The sequence below is a fragment of the Amblyomma americanum genome, chromosome 3 (genome assembly GCF_052857255.1).
Source record: "Amblyomma americanum isolate KBUSLIRL-KWMA chromosome 3, ASM5285725v1, whole genome shotgun sequence".
Taxonomy (NCBI): Eukaryota; Metazoa; Arthropoda; class Arachnida; order Ixodida; family Ixodidae; genus Amblyomma; species Amblyomma americanum.
Window position 1 is genome coordinate 207,961,189 of NC_135499.1, and position 21,448 is coordinate 207,982,636.

The window sequence follows — 21,448 nt, forward strand, 5'->3', positions numbered from 1 at the left end:
ACCACAGGTGCAGTCTCGCTTTAAGCGCCTTATTTTTTTCTTGAACTGTGACAGGCGCCTCTCTCGAATGCTGTTCAAAAGCACCCAGGAGACAATGGTTTGCAAGGAGTGCGCTTTGTTCGACACACAGGGCAGTATGCTGTGGTACAGCGCCTCAGCCTACCCAAACATCGGCAGCCTCAGCAAGATGAGGGCCCCGTTAGGCAAAGCAGTTCCCTTCAAGAGCGGTTTACTACTTTTTAGTGCGCTATGAGCTCGGAATCCCCACTGGTGGCAGCACCTGCCGTCGCACGGCAGTGGCCCATCTCTTAACCGCCGCACCACTGCGTCAGGAGTAGCATAAGGACGCCCAGTGATCTATGAAAGTAAAGTAGAAAATGACAAATTCCGCATATGTTGGCATTAATCCATTAACGCTATCGCGTCATACCGTTAAGACAGAGCTTAAGTTAGGTTACGCCGACCTTTGTCTGAAGCCTGCTTAAACTCTAAATGCGAGCCTAGAACTGAACGGCAGTGAAAACTGAAGTGCTAAAGCAACTAATTCGCATTTGGCCTAACCAAGCTAAATCGTCCGCCATTTTTTTCTTTGTCTGATTCTCACCCCGCTATTTAAAGCGACAGAGCTCTATGTAATGCTAGACTGTGTAGTAGAACACTCTGCTGTAATTAAAGTTTTCTCGTCTGATGTTCTCACGACGCATCGCATTTTGTGCAACAAGGAACTTGTTCACGATGCGGAAAGTGTCATGAAAACAGCGAAAGGCCGCTCCCAGTTGGCCCTGCAAGCCCGAAAAGGAACCGGTTGTAAACACACGAGCCATTACCATGGTAGCGGCCAAGCGAGTAGGTTCGTCAGAGCGCAGGGAGTTAACGACCTGTTCGCTTTTCGACAGAAAGGCGCAAAAGCAAACACAAGACACGAAGACCGTCATTGTCATAGAAGGCGAGGAAATAGATAATGCTGGCCGCATTCTATTGGTCGCCTTTTTTTTTTTTTTTTGCTTCTGACTTGGTTGGATGCATGGGCCGCGTTTTCCTGTCATCGGACCAACCATAAGCTTGGTCGCTTATCAGCGCCGAGGTCACGTGGTGCATGTGCCAGCTATGTGTACCAGTCGGGCAGAAGAACGAAAATAGCCCCTGGCATTGGTCGCGATGACGACTTACTTCGCGTGGAGTTATCGAACGTGACGTCAGTCCTTTCCCTTAGGCGGTGCATTGCCATCGTTCCCGGTTGTTTTGCTCATTGTGCTGGCACAATCGATAGATCGACCGATCAATCAATAGACATATCACTCATCCTGATGAACGGAAGCTATAAACGTCATCTTTGCAACGATTCCCTCGCTGTGGACTCCGTGGGCCGTACAGGTCAAATTTTCTCGTTGTCGGGCCAATCATAAGCAAGCAAGATGCACTTATCTTTTTTTTTCTGGGTAAATAAAGAAGTTTACGACGACCAAATAGATTGCTTCTGAAGGCATTTGTCTTATCTTGCTTCCATGATGAGTGTTTATCAATATTTGTTTTTTTTAGCTTAAATAAAACATTTCACAAGACGTCTAACACTTGTAGTTTTCAGGACGCAAGTTGAGAAAGGTTCTGCATAAATTTCAAAACATGAAATAGGCTAAAGTAGAGATTTTTAACGCCTTCCACGTCGAAACAAATCCCGGAAGTTGTTTAATGACCTCAACGGCCACTTCTACGATCGGCGAAAGTAATCACAGCGGAAGAAGTGTGTGCTTCCACCGTGGAAGTAATTAAACGTTAGGCCATTTTTATAGCTCTTCGAACTGAGAACAGAATGACCAACTTTACTCAGCGTATCTTTAGGCAAGGCAGTATATTTCTCGCGAATGGGCGAATTCATGCCTTCATTCTCCCCCAAATGCAGAAAGCGGGTGATTCGCTCTGACCCTTTCTTTTTCGTAGTTGCGGAACACGAGAATTGTGTTGCTCGGTGACAGCGCCTACATTGTACCTACTCAGCATAACTCTGATTAGAAAGCTGCAATGCGCGTCATCCTATGCACCTCTCACACTCACTGCTCAAATTCCTTCTAGAAAAGGTGTTTCGTTTCACCAAAGAAGTAAAAAGGTAAAAAAAACTAGCGGTAGCCAAGACAGTGTCCAGCCTGCTTTACGATAGCATAGCATACCACACACACGCACGCACACTCATCTCTTCCTTGCACACGGGTCGACGACAATTAATGGATAGAAGATGATGAAGTCAACGGCATCAAAAGCGAAGCGGAAGAGACTGGCAGTTTTACACGCGCGAACGCGGAAAGCTTCTTTCAGCTCCAAATATCTCGTGTGGCTGCCTTCGCCTGCAAAGGCACAGCCGCAGTCGGTCACTTCTCGTGTTAAACTACAACACACACTTGCTCTGTGCATTGCATCTCGTTTTAAACAAGAACCCACTTTTGCGCTGTACATTGCGCATCGTCGTCGTTAATACTGTTATCGTACTAATATACACATTCTCGCAGGCTGTGCATTGAACATCGTCTTATTGATCAACTAATACCACTATCGAACTAATATGGGCGCCAGGCGTGCCGACGACCTAGCAAAGCAAAACAATGAGCCTACAGAGCCTGACACATCGACTAAGCTGCGCTCAAATTTCGCATTAGAGGGAATCGTAATCGTTCTTAGAATTTTTTGCGTTCACTGCAGATGCCTGCAAAATACCAAAAAAAATGTCACGTGACATGCCCGCTTACGCGCCGCGATTTCAGTGCTCTCAAACGCTCCGCCTACAAAGGATCAGATCATTTAACAGCGTGTGCTGCCGCTTAAAACGCGAAAAGCAGCGACGCAGGCAATGGCTGTGCGACTTACGCCAGCGGTATGCTTCCATCACGGCGGTTAATGATAGCGACATGCAGACGCAGCTCTTATCGCTTGCTCAGGCGTAAATCACTCAGCCGGTGCCTGCGCCGCCGCCCTGTCACCTTTTAAGCGGCAGCACACCGGGCTAAACGTTCTGTTCGTTCCTACGCGGAACATTTGAGAGCACTGCAATCGCGGAGCGCAGGCGGACATGTCACGTGGTATTTTTTTTTTGTATTTCGCGGGCTTCTGCAGTAAGCGTAAGGAACTAATACTTAACAGATGGAAAGTTATAAACTGTTCAATCGGACGTTTTACGCATTGTTGTACAACTTTCTGATTCGAGTTTTTGCCTAAATTAAATTAATTAATCTCACCTAATAGTCAAATTATGCAGAATGCAAAAAAAATAGTGGGACTTCCTTCATACAATACCCAGCAACATTCATTTGGTCGCGTTGTCTTAGAATGCACCGGCATATTTTTAAACCCTGGTTAAATCTAGCTATGACACCCTCTATATGAGTTTCCAAAGTGCCCGACACGATCCATGAGCTAGGCTTCTGAGACCTGTTACAACGAAATTGACCCGCGTCAACTGCCGCCTAAGATTCAAGTCGGCTATACCAGCGCCTCAAAAGCCCAAAAGAAAATGGGCGTCCAGCCAGATTGAAGGCTGCAGCGTGACGTCACATGCCACTTCCCGCCACCTTATAGGATGGTATGGAATGGCACGCAGTATTGTGGAACAGCGTGGAAGAGATTTGAGGCTTTGTCCTTACTGTAAAAGGAAATGTAGGTGAGCGTAGCCTTCTTTTAAGCTTGATATATATTCACTTGGTGCTGACAGCGCTGTGGACAACAGGCGAGTCGAATCGACAAAGCTCTGTAATGAAACTCTTTATTGAGCTGACTTGTGCCCACAAAGAATTGAACAACCCGGCGGCAGCAAAAGCAACAAGCGTGCTCGGCGGCCGTCGAAGAGGAGAATCCACGTCGCTATAAGCCGCGCTCAATTTACCCGAGAGAAGGGGCCAGACTGAGGCGAACACAAACAGACGTAAACTTTACGAGACAGGACACGGAAAGTACCTACGACAATCTCGAACGTCGTAAAAAGCAGTTGCGCTAGGCCACGACCTTGCCAGAGAAATACGGTCGCATTTGGCCTCAGAAACAGCAGTGATAAGGCTGCGTGCTGGGCGAATCACCCGAGCAAACAAATATAACAAAGCTTCGTGCCAATATTACACGAAACTTTCGAGCGCGTTCCCTTTTTTGCAGCTCGTCGATAGAAGTAGCAAAACTCTAATATATCTACACAGGAGAAACACACTTCAACACTCGGCCAGACAATAGGCGCTAAAAATTTCTCCAAAAATAAAAAAAAATTTCCTTACTCTTTAGTCCCCCCCCCCCCCCTTTTTTTTCCCACAAGCATAGCAGAAATCGCATTCACATGTCAGTCGCTTACGAAAACAGCCGTCATGTTCTCGTCACTTCCGAAATATCCCGCTGTTCCCGGGTGAGCTTTGTGGCTGCGTACGGAACGCTCAAAATAGGCTCAGTAGCTTTTCTACGACCCATCTCTTTAGTCTGTATAGCGGGCATATATTCAAAAAGCTGTTCCCTACTTCAGTTCCCCAGTGCAGCGTAGCATGCCAGAGCACAACGGCTCAGTGCAATCACTCTGCTTTTTCTTGAATTATCTCTCCCTCTTTAGCCACAAACAGCCATATAGCAATGGGCATCGGTTTCCTGGCTCCAAGTCTTCGAGTTTACTGTGGTGCTGAAGCACCTACCGTGGTTATTCAATGGCAAAGAGACCCAATCAAGTAAAAACAAAGGCTGCCGCACAGATAAAACGCAGCTATGGATTTTGATCGCGCAGATTACGTAGAAATAATATATTATTTAGATACTCGCCTTTGCGGTCCTATGCGAACCGCTGAAATTGCTTGGCAGTTGCTTCTATATAATACTGTCACAGGCTTACCATCGAAAACCATCGAAAATTTTATACCATCGAAAACTGTTGGAAAACGTCGTTCAGAATCTCTGATTACCGTGAAGATAATTAATTTAAGCGCGAAATAAAACGACTGAGGAAGAAGGATAAGATATAAAAAGAGCAGTTAAGCCTTGTCAGTAATAATTTTTTCAGGAAGGTTGAAGAACCTAGACTCTAACTTTTTTAGTAACAGTATGGAAAAGTTAATTAAAAGCGACCCTTTGAAATTCTGGGCATTGCTTGGCCAAACTAAGATAGAACCATCGAAAATAAAGGCTGATGGCAGAACATTTCCTGACCCCTATAGCATCGGGGAAAATTTTAAACGCTACTTCCAAAGTGTATTTTCGGAGCTAGACGAAACTGAGCAGAGCGCCCCAGCGTCCGATTGTTCGCATGAAATTACAATTCCGGTGCGCGGCAAGGAGCCCGAATTAGCGTCTAATCTAAGATCAAATAACTCATCACTTCCCAAATCTTCTCTTTTCAGGCGTGCGTGCTATCAGGCCATAAAAACTTAAAATACGCGCTTACAGCATAATTAATAAACGAAGAGCCCTGTCACCGCACACGGTGACTGCAAGATCTGAAAACACCTACACTACAAGACGAAATACAAGAACACGAAATGAGAAATGTCCTCAGAAATCAGTTAGGAGAGGCTTTAAACGATCTCTCTAGGACTAGGCTTCCCTAATGTGCACTGCTCGGAGGCAGGAATGGTCGGACCGGGAAGTCTCCATCACAGCGCGTAGTCCTCTCCTCGTCCACGGAGATGTTTGCTCCCAGCTCGTGCCGCCGACGATCTGATGAGGCGAGAACTTACGGCAGCCCAACGCTGGAATGGCCATCGCAACGCTGTTACGTCGCCGAGATCATTTGTGCCGGCAAGCCTTTCGCGCCGCAGCCGCCCGATATTTTCCCTCGGTACGCTCACTGATGGCGATGAGATGATGCGACGTGCTGCGCTCGAAGCCGCGTTAGAGCAGCTTCATGTCATTCGGAAGGTAGGGTGGGGAGGATGCTCCAGACCAGCGTGCGAAGAAAGCAGTCTTTTTTGTTTTTGTTGTTAAATTGCTCTTTTTCTACGTTTAGGAGCTTAATGCTTTTTGCACAACCCTTCCGGACGACCTGCAGACATAAATCCGTGAAATTAAATATCGAACAGATGCATTCACATCTCAATTTTTTTTGCGCTAGCGATCAATGACTAGAACAGGTTACGAGCTGGCATCTTTGAATTCCCCGTTGTGTATAGGTTTTGTGCATTCTTATATCTTGTATCACATGGCGCGCAGTTGTCCCGTTCTGTCTCTGAGTGTTTTCTTACTACTTGCCACTCTATTTTTATTTGTAGCCTTACCTACATACGATATGTTTGTCATTCCCCCTGCTACGATGCCTCCGAGCGCTGCAGTGTTCAATAATAAATAAATAAATAAATAAATAAATAAATAAATTGCAAGGCCGACGACGAGCATACGCGCGAGCCGCATGGCCCTCGCCTGGTGCACGCTCCTGGCTGGACTAGCTGACCTCGGACTGCGGTTGGCCCTGCTCCTGTTAAGAAGCTGCTCAGAATAAACCCCACCTTACATTTGGTGGAGGTGCGGGGCAACGTCCTCTCGCCCTGGAACTCCGCAACCGAACGCTACCCCCTACCGCGATGTCTAAACACCAAGTCGTACAAGTGAGCCCGGCCACCGTCATCTGTGCTGGTTCTCTCCTCCAGCGAGACTCCGCTATCTTCAGTGGCACGGACGACCGTGATGTTGATGATTGGCTCACATCGTATGAGCGGGTGAGCGCATACAAGTGTGACGCGGAAACCAAACTTAACAATGTGATTTTCTATCTCACGGGCGTTGCGAATCTGTGGTATCGGAACCACGAGGCGGGCATTGCATCATGGTCTGTTTTCAAAGCAAACTTCTCAGAGGTATTCGGCCGCCCGGCAGTCAGAAAACTCCGTGCCGAACAGCGCTTGCGTGCGCGGTCGCAGCAGGTATAGGAGATGTTGTGATCGGAGGCCCCGACAGCGGGAACAGACGAGCCTGGCAGGCGCCATCGAACTATGATCAAAGGTGCTGTCGTCCTGAGAAGAGGATTAGGAACGGCTCCTGGCGACGGTGAGCTGTGACGAAAGGCCTCTCATCCCTTCGTCCGGAGTATGGAATGCGGCATTGCTCCCGAACTGCGCCCTCACGTGGACCGGCAGAAAGACCCGAACAAAGGCGCCGGACCCGCCTCGCTCGCTTGCACTTGCGCGGCCAGACAAAGCGGGGGCGGACACGGCTGATTCATCTTACCCTCTGGAATTCCCGGGGCCGTCAGGACGCATCTTTCCACGGAGGGGATTACCGCCTACGAAGGCAACGACCTTATGCACATTGTCAACCCGTCGGAAACCACATTCCAGGACGCCTCTTTCCCACGGAGGAGATCACCGCCTGCTAAGCCAACGACCTTATGCACCTGGTCAACCGGTCGGAAACAGCATTCCAGGACCTCAAGGCGCCAGGATTCCTTATCGCCTGTGCACGTGTTTGTGGTGGCGGAGCGGTCACGGGGTTAGGGAAGAGACTATGAAGAATGTGGCTGCCCATTAGACGCTTGATCAGCCACCGGTTTCCCTAGCTAGGTGCCTAGGGAATATCCACTGTATTTAAGCCGCGATTTGGCTGGTTTCACGGCACTTCATCTCTGACTTTTGGTCTCCCTGCTTCTCTTGTAAATATGTAAATAAACCTTCAAGTTTACCAACCCTCCCGAAGGCCTCCCTCCGTCGTCTGCAGAGTTCATCGTCATGCAGTGAAGACCTCGGTCCCGATAACCAAGCATATCAGAGAGAACATCACGAGTTGCATCGAGGATGTCGCCGATCTGTGCAAGAGGGTGGACGCTCAGATGTCCGAAGCCGACAAGATCAGGCATATTCTGAAGGGCATTGATGACGACGCCTTTCAGACGTTGTTGGCGCGAGACCGGCGCACCGTCGCGGAAATCGTCACCCTATGTCAGAGCTTCGACCAACTACGCAAGCAGAGAGCTCTGACACGCGAACACACCACGAACGTCGACTCGCTTGCTGGCCTGAACGATGCAAGAGACCAGTCATCGCTCCTACCGCACATCAAGAGCTTCATCCGTGAAGAAGTTGCTCGCCAGCTCTCGCTTATTTCACGCCATCAAGAGCCATCACCACACGTAACTCACCATTTGCGGCACATCATTCAAGAACAGGTCGCTGAGGCTCTGCCGCAAGCCCCTCAGCCCACACCTCTTGCGGCCCCGCTGACATATGCGGACGTTGTTGCGCGACCTCGTCCACCTACCTATGCTCCGCCTCCTGGTCCCGTTCGAGAGCCCGCTGCTTTTATTTCGCCGCCTGCTCATCTGCGAACCTCCTGGGGCACGCCTGATAATAATCGACCGCCTGCTCAACTGGGAAACTCCTGGCGCACGCCTGACAACCGCCCGATCTGCTACTTCTGCGGTTTGCCAGGTCATAAATAAATAAATAAGAAAGAAAGAAATAAGAAGGAAGGATAAATAGGAAGGACTAATAAGATAGGTTGTGGAGAGGTAATCAGTGCGAAGCTGCCACAGCGTTTTGATTTCAGTAAGCTTAAGACGCTTACCTAATAGGTTCAGGCTCCCTAACTTTTAATGGGTGTTGACCACCACAATGTTTGACACTAAGGGCTCAAAAGGGAACTGGGACAACAGAGTCAGTCAAAGCTCCGCGGGAAGGCTGTCAGAGACACTGAAACGACGCGGCTTTCTCCCGCCACACCTGACTCTTAAAGTGTGGTAGGAAATAGAGCCAGAAATAAATTTAATCTCTAGTAATTCCGCTGACACCAAATGTACAAATCTAGAAATCTCTACAAAGCCTTCTTTCTGCACGATGCTATACATTGCCGAAGTCCAGGATTTTTGGACATCAATTTTAATTGTGAAGCAACTCTGGAATAATGTAAGGTACTGTTATAGAAAGATGGAAGGTAACGGTGCATTCTTTTGATGCGTAGCAGAATCTTTCTTTTAAGCTTTTTCATCACTCGCACAAACCACTAGCAAATGTTTGTGACGGCGGCAAAAACGTTCATAGCAAAAAAAAATGCAAGCCGGCAGAAGGGATATCTGCTGACGTATTGATTGTTATAGTGTAACCTTACAATATATGAAAAAATTGCGTTCATAAACAATTTCTCGTTGAAAAATGCGCTTGTGCAGTATTTTTGTGTATGGCTAGGATCGTGTGTGCACAGAATCGAGCCTTCGAGGACGCTACAGCACGATCGTGGTGCATGAATTCATCTGTGCGTTAAGTTCAAAGGTGCCTGCTCGAGTTCTCGTCGGTAATAAGTACGCTAACGAGCGAAATATTCAGAAGCGACGCAAGGCTATGCCCTTCATTTAGGACCGCAGAACCTTCAAGACCGTGTGTGTTTAGTCATTTGCATGCAGAGTGTGTATTTCGTTGGCAGCCGGCCGGAGTTACTTCATGGACGGGTATGTTGGCATCTCGCATAGCCATTGGGCTTTTCGAGGAGCCTAATTGTTTCTTTCATTACGCCCTGCTGCAGTTACTTCATGCAGTTTTTTAGTTGTCGCATGTGATAGGGTTTTATTTCGTTACAAGACTCAATACATTCTTGCATGCTCCCCTTCCTTTCCTGCCTCGCAAAAAGCACTTCTTGGACAAGCTCCCGCGAAAGCAACCAACACAGAGCTCGTTCAATAACAGCATAATACCCAGCAGCGCTCGGAACTCAGCCGCTTCCGTTCGGCTTCATTTCTTTTCCCTCCAACGAAACTGAAACTTTACAAAGGCTCTTTCCTTTCATTTTTCTTTTTTTTTCTTTGCATAGGGTAGCAAAGCGAACCTGTCTGGGATCCCTGTTTCTTTTTTACCTGCTTTCTCTCTCTCTCCCTGTTCAGACGAATACATTGGCTGGCCTCAGCTAGCATTGGGAATGTAGACCCTTCTCAATTAGAGCATGTTTACGACAGAAACAGAGGCTGACAAGATAACGCGAATGCTCTTCGAGTGCTTTGAGATAGCGTTATCACGGCGTGCGTAATTCGTAATAAATCAGAGTACATCGTCGATAAAGGGCCAGCCTCTATCTCATAGCGATAGACGCGGGCAGTGCCTCCGTATTAAGTTCTGAGTCACTGCAGGGCGGCCGCTAGGCGCACACAAAAGAAGAAAATAAAATGCATATGGCGAAGGAGATAGAGCTTACGCGAGAAGCGCGTTGCATAGCTGGAGTGGACTCAACACTTTTTGCAGCTGCGCGCTCACAGCTGCATTCCGCGCGACCTGTCATAATTGCACTGGAAAGGAGGAGGACTGAAAACTCAAGAAAGAAGGGGTTACTTGAGCTTATGAACGGGGTCCTTGTTCCAGGGCTCCACTGGCTCTGCCTGCCCTGCAGACTTGCTGGATGAAAGCCCGTCAGTCCTCCAGGTTATCACTGGTCAGCAGCGCCTCGCACCGCTCAGACGACGTGTTTTGCGTCTTGAGGTTATTTGGTTTGTCTCGACGTCCCCGGGAAATTGCATGAAAAATCTCGACCGCAGAAAATATTTCTGGATTTCTGTGGCCTGTGTTAGCAGTCACAAGCCGCGAGAAGTCGTTTTCAAAATGCCCTGAGCCTGTTGATTTCCCTGAGATATGGGAAGGGACGTTTTGAGGGCCCCTAGCATGGCTGCGGTTAACAGCCAATCGAGGTCCCTTGCGCTGAAGCGCGCGCTGATGTGCACATAATAAAAACAAGGCCGGAGGTTGAAAGCTTTAAATCAGTAAAACAAAATAGAACGGAGCATAAGCACACACGTATTCCTCCTTTGAAGACATGGCGTCTTCTTGAATAAACGGCAAGGTGCACGAGCAGCGGACGATAGGAAACTATGTTATAAAATATATAGGACTGGAGGCACGTAACTGCTTTTTCATACTAGAAACAAAGCTTGTGACCCCATATTTTTACACTTACAGCACTGCTGAGAATCTGTGGAATTGCGGTAGTAACAGCAAAAGGAAACATAGCTCCGTGCCTGCTCTAACATTGTGTCGGAAAACCACCTTTAGTCCCTTGTTCATTTGCTTTTTCTTTTTATCAATCATTAATCTAGCCCCCCACGCACACCTGCAAAGAATTTTCACCTTAATATCGAAACGAAATTTCTTTAGTTAATCCAGAACCAAATGTCCTAGACGAAAACTTATTGCGAAGATGGTAAGGCTGCTGACGGAGCGTCTGGTCCTAGGTGCTTTGATCTATACTGCCGCTTTGATCTATAGAAACATAGTCTCATTTTAAAACGAATTCTATCTGACCAAGCTACCAGTTTCGCATTTCACGCTTTTATTTCCGAATACGCATATAATTTTCATGTTCCTACTGCTTACCAATGAACGCAAGGAACAAAAATGGTCCTTACACCAAAATTCTGCAATCCGAAAGGCACATCTATCTGCGTGGGCAAAAAACTCTTATGCATAGAAAACATCACGTGAGAATTTTTTGTGTTCTTTCTTACTTTTATTGCTCTATTCTGTCCTGGCTATAATGCACTGAAATGTATTAATTATATATCTTAAGGCCTTGTAGTCCTTGTGTCTTTCAGCTTATAGATGTACAAATTCCTACAAGTAGCAGGCTTTTGTTTATTTCGCTGGAAATGACTGCTGTTGCACGAAAAGCAAAGAGGAACTACAAGCGTGTTGTTGTATTCTTCGTTTCATGAGAAATTTCGGAGTCTTGTCCCCAGACCAAATAGCGTAACTGGTTGGTTCCTGGTGTTCATATCGGAAACACGAATGACCCGCTACCCCGTCAGTTACGCTCCAATATTTTCTAATACTTTGCTTGCTCTGAAAAAAGTGTGTTGTTTTTCTTTCTCTTTAACGCTCTTGGTTATAGCGTACTGCGTTATGGCATAACGATTTATGGTCACTGTGCAGCTCGTTGGAAGTACAGGATCAACTCTCTCCTATGATCTTCGTTAAAAAGTATTGGCTATGATTTAAGCCTTCACTGCAATTCTGATGTTTTTAAGGTATTTTCGCTACCTGATATTGATCGCCTTTAGATGCAAACGATTGTCCTGAAACATTTTTGGTTTAGTGACTATAAGATTGCGTATGTTCCCACACGGTCTCTTCGGCCGAAGGAACCTTTTTGTACTCCCCGATGGTCTACAAGATATGGAAAGCGAGTAAGAGGTTATTACGTTCCCCTTTACCAAATATAAAATAAAAAAGATGCTGTGATACACTAATTAGTGGGTTTACGATGTTGTACGCATATGCTTTACCACCTGACAAGTAAATCCTGCGATTTCATTGGTTACTGCTGTATTTTTTGCACTGATCTGAGGTATTGTCATGCCATTTTGGTTTTCCTTCCTCAATTTATTCTGATGAGGTTTTTTGTTTTGTAACATGTGTTTTCTGTCTATTTTTATTTTGCCACTGTACTGATTTGATGTTCCGTAATTTTTAAAGTGCGTTTATGCCTGTGTGTATGTCTGCGCGGTTCCGCTGCCTGTCGGGCTCTGCCACTCAAGCCCTGTGAGGCTTTGGCAGGCCGAATTTTTGTACATTTTTTAAAATATCTGGCGCAATAATAATAATAATTATTATTATATTATTATTATTATTATTATTATTATTATTATTATTATTATTATTATTATTATTATTATTATTATTATTATTATTATTATTATTATTAATTATTATTATTAATATTATTATTATTATTATTATTATTATTATTATTATTATTATTATTATTATTATTATTATTATTATTATTATTATTATTATTATTATTATTATTATTATTATTATTATTATTATTATTATTATTTCGCCATGTCATGCACAAAGAATTCGATATTTTTTTTGTATATCTTGTGCGAATGCGCCACATGCACGGAGTTTGATCTGTCTATACTTTAGCTGGGTTTTATGAAAGTATTAGCACGGTAAGCAGCGCCATGATTTTTTTCGCGTCATCATGTTTCAGGCTGTTATAGTTTTAACGACTCTTCAGCAGCCGCGTGATCAAATTACTCACAAATATACAGCACAAAAACAGAAGTTAAAAGATTTGGCGCGCTTAAACGCCGACTTCCGTCTGAGAGTCGTCTTTAAACTAAATAGAACCTAATAAGTTTGAGAACTCCGCTAGGCGTATGACGCGTAGTTAGGAGATGACTGAAATGAAGTTCTAAATTACACACAGAATACTTTGATTAGCGCTTCTTCCCACTTGTGGTTTTAAAACATAAATAACAAAAACACTCTTTCTGAGTTTGAAGGGAGACTACAGTCATCGAAACCAAGAAACGCATAAGGGAATGTGTTTTTTTAAATATTTTTAAAGTGATATGTTAAAGTGACTTATTGGGCATTTAAAGGATGGTAGGCGCCTAGTGTTTTACGATCAGCGTCTGACCTATATTCTGTTTTTCTCACTTTCAGCGTCGTCGCTGAAGCTGGAGTCAGAGCGTTAAAATCAAGCCTGAAGTCATCAACGAAGCGCATGATGACCGCCAGGACGCCAGACGACTAAGGCGATGCCGAATACCAGCACGACGATTCCCATCTTTAGCACCGTAGCAGATGGCCTGGACAACGCAACCTCCAACCTCTCCCTGCAGCCATCCGGGCGACTCGGCGAGTCTGACTCCCTTTTTGGGCCGCAGTACCACAGCCAAGTGCGTATTGTCATCATCCTCATCATGATCGCCTTCTCAGTCACGGGAAACAGCGCCGTCTGCTGGCGACTACTGCGCAACCACCGCCGGCGCCGCTACCAGAAAGCACACGTCCTGTTCCTCAACCTCGCCGTGGCCGACCTTCTGGTGACCACCGTGACGATGACCTCCCAGACGGTCTGGGAGGTCATGGGCCGCGCCTGGATCGCCGGTGACGTGTTCTGCCGCATCTTCAAGGTGCTGCAGACCTTCGCGCTCGCCTCGTCCACCTACATGATTGTGGGCATCGCGCTGGACCGGCACTTCGCCATCGTGTACCCGCTGGCCAGCTGTCCCACGCCCTCTCGCCTGGCCACTGCCGCTTGGCTGGCCTCTCTGCTGCCCTCGCTGCCCAACCTGTACGTCTTCCGGCTCGTGGAGGCCGGCAGTGGAATAAGCTACTGCGCGTCCACGTTCTACGCCAACAAGACGACCTCGCCTCTCCACCGCCAGCTGTACATGACCTCCGTGTTCCTGGCCGTCTTCGTGATCCCGCTGATCTTACTGGTCGCCCTCTACGGCCGCATCCTGGCCGAGATCTGGCACCAGAGCTCGGCGCTCAAGAACCGGCAGCAGACGGCCTCCGCGCTGCCCAAGGCTAAGGTGCGGTCGTCGGTCCTCTCCCCATCCCTTATTTCAGCAGAGGAGACATGCATAGTTTTGCTCATAAGTAACAAATTGTAACGCAATTACGTTAATGGTCTCGTGCCATAGAAAGCCGGCGTTGTCGCCACTCGCTGTGAGTGAAAAATCCACCAAAAATCTCCAGAGTAGTAACCTAGGTGACAGGTGGGCCACGTGATCTTGTGGCGTCCTCACATCCTGCCCACCGGTTGTGAGCAAACTGATCACAGTGGCAAGTGGCGCACCTCTTGACCGCTACACCACTGCGCCAGGAGTGGTATGAGGACTCCTAGGGAACTATGAATATAAAGTAGAGAGTGATCAAGTTCGAATTCATGGACATTAACCAATTAAGGCTATCGCGTCATAAACTTAAAGGTGGAGTTAAGTGTCCCCTCTGCAGTTTTGTTTTGCCGCTATCGGCTATTAATGCCTAAGAAATCGTGGTGTCGCACATCACGAAGGTCACATGAGGGACCGTAGTGCACTGATTAGCCATGGTAAAAACAGTGCAGAGATGCTGAGAAAGGGATTGTGAATTTACCTATAGTAATCCTAGTAAGTTGCTGCGAGAGAAATAATTCAGACCACAAATCAATCACCGGACACAAAAGTCCATTGAAAAATCGGGTGGCGTTCTACTACATGATTATATTTGTGCGAAGGTCTTAATAAGTGGGCAATTACTTTTTTTTTAGCATCCGTCTAAGCGCAGCCATACAGGTACAAAGAAAAGCTGTACAGCTTTCACATAAGCTTCAGGACGAATTTTTCTAAAACTGTGAAGCTTCTGTGAAAGCTGTCTTGGTTTGCTTTGCAGGCGAATGGATGCTCTTGGGTGGTTGCAAGAAGTAATTGCTCCCTTATTACAAATTTCCCATACTGTAGGGGCTTCCCATGAAAGCACATTGCTTAAAACTCATAGGAGGGTGCTACCACAAGGCGGCAGCTCAATTTAAATTCACAGGCTTAATTCAAAGCGTTGTTCCAATCTGCTGTGTCACAGTTCTTACAGGTAACTAGGGAGGTAATGAGCAAGGTATGTCCAGCTCTAGACCACTTTGTTAAATTTTTCCCAGGTGAATTTCGTCAATGCTCCGCGGGGCTATTATTCACGGTTAAAATGTTTCCGCGTATTATTAAAAGAACGCTGTCAAAATACCGCCAAAACAACACTGAGATATTCGAAATGAATATTGCTAATCCGTAACCTAAGATTTGTGCTTGAAAACGCATTTCTGGCAGAAGGTGCGTTGCCATCAAAAAGTGCAGGAAATACATTGGCACACAGATAGAAATGAGACTTTTCCAGTACGCTGTTCCTCAACTTTTCGTGGCATTCGGGCCTCGGAGAAGAATAGTCCGTCTAAGTGGACTGCTGTCTGACAAGTAGAAAGCTATTTCATAGTAACCTTCTGCATGACATATTGCAGCGCCACGGTGGCTCAGTGGTTATGGTGCTCGGCTGCTAATCGGAAAGCCGCGGTTTCGATTCCGGCCTCGGCGGTTGCATTTCGATGGAAACTAAATGCTAGAGGCCCGCGTACTGTGCGATGTCAGTGGAAGTTGAAGAACCCCAGGTGGCTTAAGTTATCCAGAGCCTTCCACTGCGTCGTCCTACATGGCCTGAGTTGTTTTTGGACGTTGAACCCCCCAAAACCAAACCAGACATCCTGGATAAGAAAATATGAAAGAGAATTTTTTTTTCCTTTTCCTGGAGCCTACACATCGGACCGTGTGCGCAGTACCGAGTTGTTGCTGTGTTGGAGTACTAATAAGTTAGCACGGCTGAAGGAGCCCTCCGGCCAGTGGCAATACTTGCTGCATATAATTCTAAAGTACTAATTATTTTAATGCCTTATTTTCTTCTCATGTTCCCAGGTGAAGACCGTCAAGCTGACAGCGGCCATATTCGCTGCCTTCCTGGTCACCAACGTCCCCTACATGATCCAGGAGCTGGCCCTGGCCTTCGCCGGCGCCAGTGTCTTTCTAGACCGAAACGTGGTCGCTCTTTTCGGCGTCATCTCGGCCTCCAACAGCGCCATCAACCCGTTCATATTCCTGTTCTTCCAGAAGAGGAGCAGCGCTTCCAGGAGGAGGCGCTTCGTGATGCCCTTCCGCAAGGACGCCGTCGCGGAAGGCGCACTTCAGCGCGGCTGCTCCAGCTGTGCGAATGGCAGTGGCGTCGAGCTCTACACGAGCTCCACGAAGAGCCAATCGACTGTGTTAACCGCATCGACTCGGGAGACGAACCTCATGTCGTCTTCCGAGTAGAGCGCATCGATCCAAGCCCCGAGTGGTCATTGCGTGGCGCCCTGTGCTCTGTGTCCTCTCTTTTCCAACTGACCTTTGGTGAGCGTCGGACGAAGACAACTACACGCCCTGAGATGTTTCGTGACTGATTTGTGCATTTAGTGCTTCGCCCGTGCGTTCTGTGAAGTTCAAAAGCACACGTGCGCACCATTGCTCCTTACGACATTGTTAGTGCACAGTTCGTGAAGGGGTTGTTAATGGGCCTCGGCCCAAGCTATTAAATGAAAAACGCCGAAGGTCACAGCGAATTAAATTTGTAAAGCTCGCCGCGGCTCATTCTTAGTACCTGGATTCTGCCGTATGGGCCGCTTGTGGGAACAGCTTATTAAAACCCTTACCCCAATTCCAAGAAAAAACTATTCGATGAAAACAATAGCAAGAAATTTTCAACAGTGCGAAATCGTCAAAGGCTGCGAACAAATACCCTGGTGTGTGTGACTGCGCGAATTTTCAATAACTTTAGGGCTCGCTTTTGAAAAGTAAATTATAAAGCCTCTCCTCGTCATATCATGCTGAATAATTTTCGTTGGCCCCTTGATACGACATTTTGGCGTTTAGTTTACAGCCCAGTGTATACTATTACTGCAGGAAATAACTGCGCATGCGCGCAGTATACTCGTTCTGTTGGCGCTGCGAAGCATCCAGGAGGCATTTCGTGTGCGCCTATTACATCTACAGGAAATAAAAGTATGATATGGTATGACTTGATTTATTTTGGTTCCAGTCATTTACATCAAGCATCCGAACGAGATCTTAAGGCGTACTCTTTGCCGGCAAGTACGCAATGCTCTCGGTATCTGGTACAGACTGTCCGCTACAAGCCGCTGCTGAGCAGGACACCATGTGGTTCGGTTGGAAAGAAGCGGGCGAGCTTACTTTAACAAAATCTCATTCAAGTTCGAAGCATGCGGTTCTTTTTTTATTGCGGGTATTACGATTTTTGTATTAGTAATTTTGCTCAGCGTGCATTAAAATTTCACGACTAATTTGCGCACTAGGCTTCTGCAGCGTGTTGAAAGAGATCAGAATTCATCACTACATCTAAAGTATCACATATATATTTGTCTAATATAGCGCTCGTTGGAGCGCAAAAATATAAATATACTCTCTTTTTATTCGACAAGTGTGCCACGAGACATACGTTTAGAAAGAGGGGTATGAGGTATAGAAGAAAGTTAGAAGAGAAAATGGAGGCCAATTTTGCTCCGAAAATCACAATGTTTATCAATATACCAATTGTCCATTTTCCATTTTTTTTGTGACATTTGCTGGTCCACTACAGTCCGCCTCACTGCGGAAGCGCCTGCCCACAAAAGCTGTCGCTAGGCATGTCGACAAGCGACTCAAATTACATACTTCCAGTAAAACTTTACGCTGACGGCACTTGCCAGCCGTTGGCACTTGTCAGCTGGTTGTTACGCCACCGATGACGGACAGCTAAGGTCAGAGCCGCCCATGCCGCCCAGCGCTGCTTACCAAGCCGTATCGCGCAACGTCGCGTGTGTGTGGTAGCCCGATGAAGAACGATAAGTCCTGAGAGGTCATCGGGGTGACAAGGCGTTTAGTGATCCACCTGACGTCGAACAGCCCACAGATTAAGGAGGTGTACGTACGTGAGGATTTGGCGCATCTTAACTTACTGGAGTAGAGATGGCGTGAGTTGCTAGAACTACCAAAATAGTAAAGAGTGCGGAAGTGGAGTTGCATTTAGATAAGGGATTCTCTGCACGCATGGAATTCCATGACGCTAAGCGTACGCTGCGACGGAGCTCCGGCAGACGCGATGGTGTTAATGAGATTGACATAGGGCTAAGGTCACTGCCCCATGTGTCAAGTTCAACCACCCGCGATGGGTTACTGGGGCAAAGCCACCGGTTCAAATGGGGTAATACGGCCCACCATGTGGGTGCTTGGAGGTATGTGGGTGGTTAAGAAGATGAAAAGAATGGTCAGGAAAGTGCCATGAAGACACCCCTGCAAGAATCCAACGGGTTACCCTAAGCAGTGTGTGCGCCTTTAATATCACCACCTACTAGTATGAGGGTACCAGGGTTGGTGGAGCGAAGATGACGAATCGATCCTAGGTTAGGAGATGCGGAGCCAGGACGGCCGTAGAAAAAAAATAGAATAAGGGGGAATGTGTGCAGGTTTAATAAGTAGGGCAGCGGCCTCTTGACGAGTGTTGCATCACCATGAAAGATCGAGCGGCGTATGAGGAACAGAGCACAGAATATAAATTATTCACCTAGTTGGAGGGAGGCAGCGATGCATCGGTGATCAGGGTTGGATGGGGAATGATATCAGAAAAAACTAAAAAGGCGAGGAGGGGAATTTCGCTCTTGTGATAGGAAGACCCATGTCTTGAGTTTGCCGTCGCATAGCCTGATGTTCAGTTCAGAAGCATTATTAGCAAATCATCGGCAGTTCCACAGCACCACTACAGAGGCAGTGCTGTCCACTGCGAGGCCATAGAGCTTCCACAATGAGGGTAGTTACTTGCTTCATGTGCCCAATTATTTTGTATACTGTCTGGGTATTCACGGTTATTGGGAAGGCGGTAGTGGTGACTGGCTCAGCGCTTATCGGGAGTGGTTCCTGCAAAGAAAGTCATCACGCTGTAATTCTTCTGGATGAATGAACGTGACGCTGTTCTCGTCATGGAGTAAGTTCTTCTAGTTAGCGACAAGCTTCTGCGAGGACATTGTCTACAGCATTGTGTTCATGTGTTAAATCTCAATGTATTAGACTGCGCACATGTTTGAGTGTGGCTTTGCATGCACGCAAATGCGCCACGGAGCCTATGGGCACTGCACAGGCGACTATATATGATGAGGAGGGGGTCAAGTAGAATAAGGTATATATATATATATATATATATATATATATATATATATATATATATATTATATATATATATATATATATATATATATATATATATATATATATATATATATATATATATATATATATATATATATATATATATATATATATATATATATATATATATATATATATATTCACAGTGAAAAGGTCACAACTGCAAGATTATCTTCGTATATTCACCAATGGTTTCAGATGGTGGACCGTCCTTCACCAGGGTTTTAAGTCGAATGAATACACAGATGGGCGCATTTACGGTCCTAAATGCAGAGGGAGAGGAGGCACTTTCTCTCTCTCTCTCTCTCTCTCTCTCTCTTTGTGTCGGTGTCCATTAAGGGGAAAGGAGAAGGGTTGTGAAACAAGTTAAAAAAAGCAAGTTAAGAGACAGAGGTGACAGACATCTAGCAGAGTCTGAGAGGGTTGGATTTTCGCAAGAAAATTACCTATAAAACAGCAGAAAAAAAAAACATGCCGCCGGTGAGATCATATATATATATATATATATATATATATATATATATATATATATATATATATATATATATATATATATATATATATATATATATATATATATATATATATATATATATAGCAGACAAGGTAAAGGAGATGAGGGACTCGTTTTTGACAAACTTGTGAAGGGAGCCAACAGTCACCGAAACCAAGGTGCATAGCGGAATGTTGGACAACCGTCGCCGTAGCTCAGTTGGTAAGAGCACCGGACGCGATATTCGGAGGTCGTGGGTTCGGATCCCACCGGCGGCATGGTTGTTTTTCTGCTATATATATATATATATATATATATATATATATATATATATAGCTCTACCCTTCTACTAATTTCACTGGAGCGTTCTAAGGTACGAGCCAGTGGGTAATGATATGCTCATGTTGTTTCCTGACCTTCACGACCTTAGTAACCTAATAAATTTCAGACTGAAAGGAAGGGGATATCGGCTGCACAAGAATGCCAGCAACTTAAGAAATGAAGCATTTACAAACTGCCTAAATTTTATCGCGGACGGGTTTTAGACATCCCATATCTTACACCACCAGGCTTTGCTTGCGCCTTGTAACAAAGTAATAAATTTATCCCCCCCCCCCCCCCGCCCAGAAGGAAAAAGAAAACGCATTTAAATGAGCAATATATTAGTACTCTCCGGTTTCCAGTTTTCTCCATTTTCCCCTTTCAATCCAAGGACATTTCGGCTTTTTACTGGGTCCTTATAGATCGACATTAAGCGAAAATTTTGAATTACCTGTTATACTCCATGACGCGACAACAAAGGAGAATGTGGACGTGCAGAAAAATGATGAGTGCGTTCTCCCATGACAAAAAAAGTCCCGTCCCGTGCGTCATTGTGCACGACAAAGGTTTTGGCAGAAGAATGAACGACAGCGCTTGGACCATCAAGCTAGCTTGCACACTATATACCGATTTTGTGGAACTTATTTATGTTTGCCCGCTTTGCCATCATAAGAAATGGGCTCTGTGAGGCCCCAATGTCATTAAAGTGACGCGGTCGAATAAAATGAGACACGTGCTGAAATAAATGGCTTCAGTGACCTTAAACGTTCCTTAGAGCACATTGTTATGTGAACACGAACAGGAAATGACCGGAGAGAGTATGGTAAGTATATTCACTTTAAATATCATGGTATTTTTAAACTTGCGATGCGCTTAATTAAGGACATTAGTGAGTCGAGATTAGTGGTTGCAAAAGCAAAACTACAGTACAGGATAGCACGTGCGCGTGGTTTTGCAAGATTCAGCTTATCCTGAAGCTTAGAAAAGATCCTTGCAGAGGTGCCTTCAAGTGTGGTATGCTGTCTACATACGTGCGTTTTACACTCCAGCGAACAACTGACGTCGTGTGTAATCTCTACTTTTTGTATTCTCGACAGGGTGCTCAAAATACGTTTTAAAGGTTTCTTAAAGTTGGGAGCGGAGATGTACTATAAATCCACCTCTGCACATAAGTT

The 21,448-nt window shown here is 45.9% G+C and overlaps 1 protein-coding gene across 1 annotated transcript in view; it reads left to right on the forward strand.

Moving 5' to 3' along the window:
- The window catches only part of LOC144123611 (gonadotropin-releasing hormone II receptor-like), a 38,490-nt gene extending 21,212 nt beyond the window's left edge, over positions 1-17,278 (forward strand). Inside the window, exons 2-3 of the mRNA XM_077656416.1 lie at positions 13,365-14,242; positions 16,145-17,278. Of these exons, the coding sequence (XP_077512542.1) occupies positions 13,460-14,242; positions 16,145-16,537 (1,176 nt within the window). The 5' untranslated portion in view covers positions 13,365-13,459 and the 3' untranslated portion in view covers positions 16,538-17,278. The remainder of the gene's footprint in view (positions 1-13,364; positions 14,243-16,144) is intronic.
- The last annotated feature ends 4,170 nt before the right edge of the window (positions 17,279-21,448 follow it).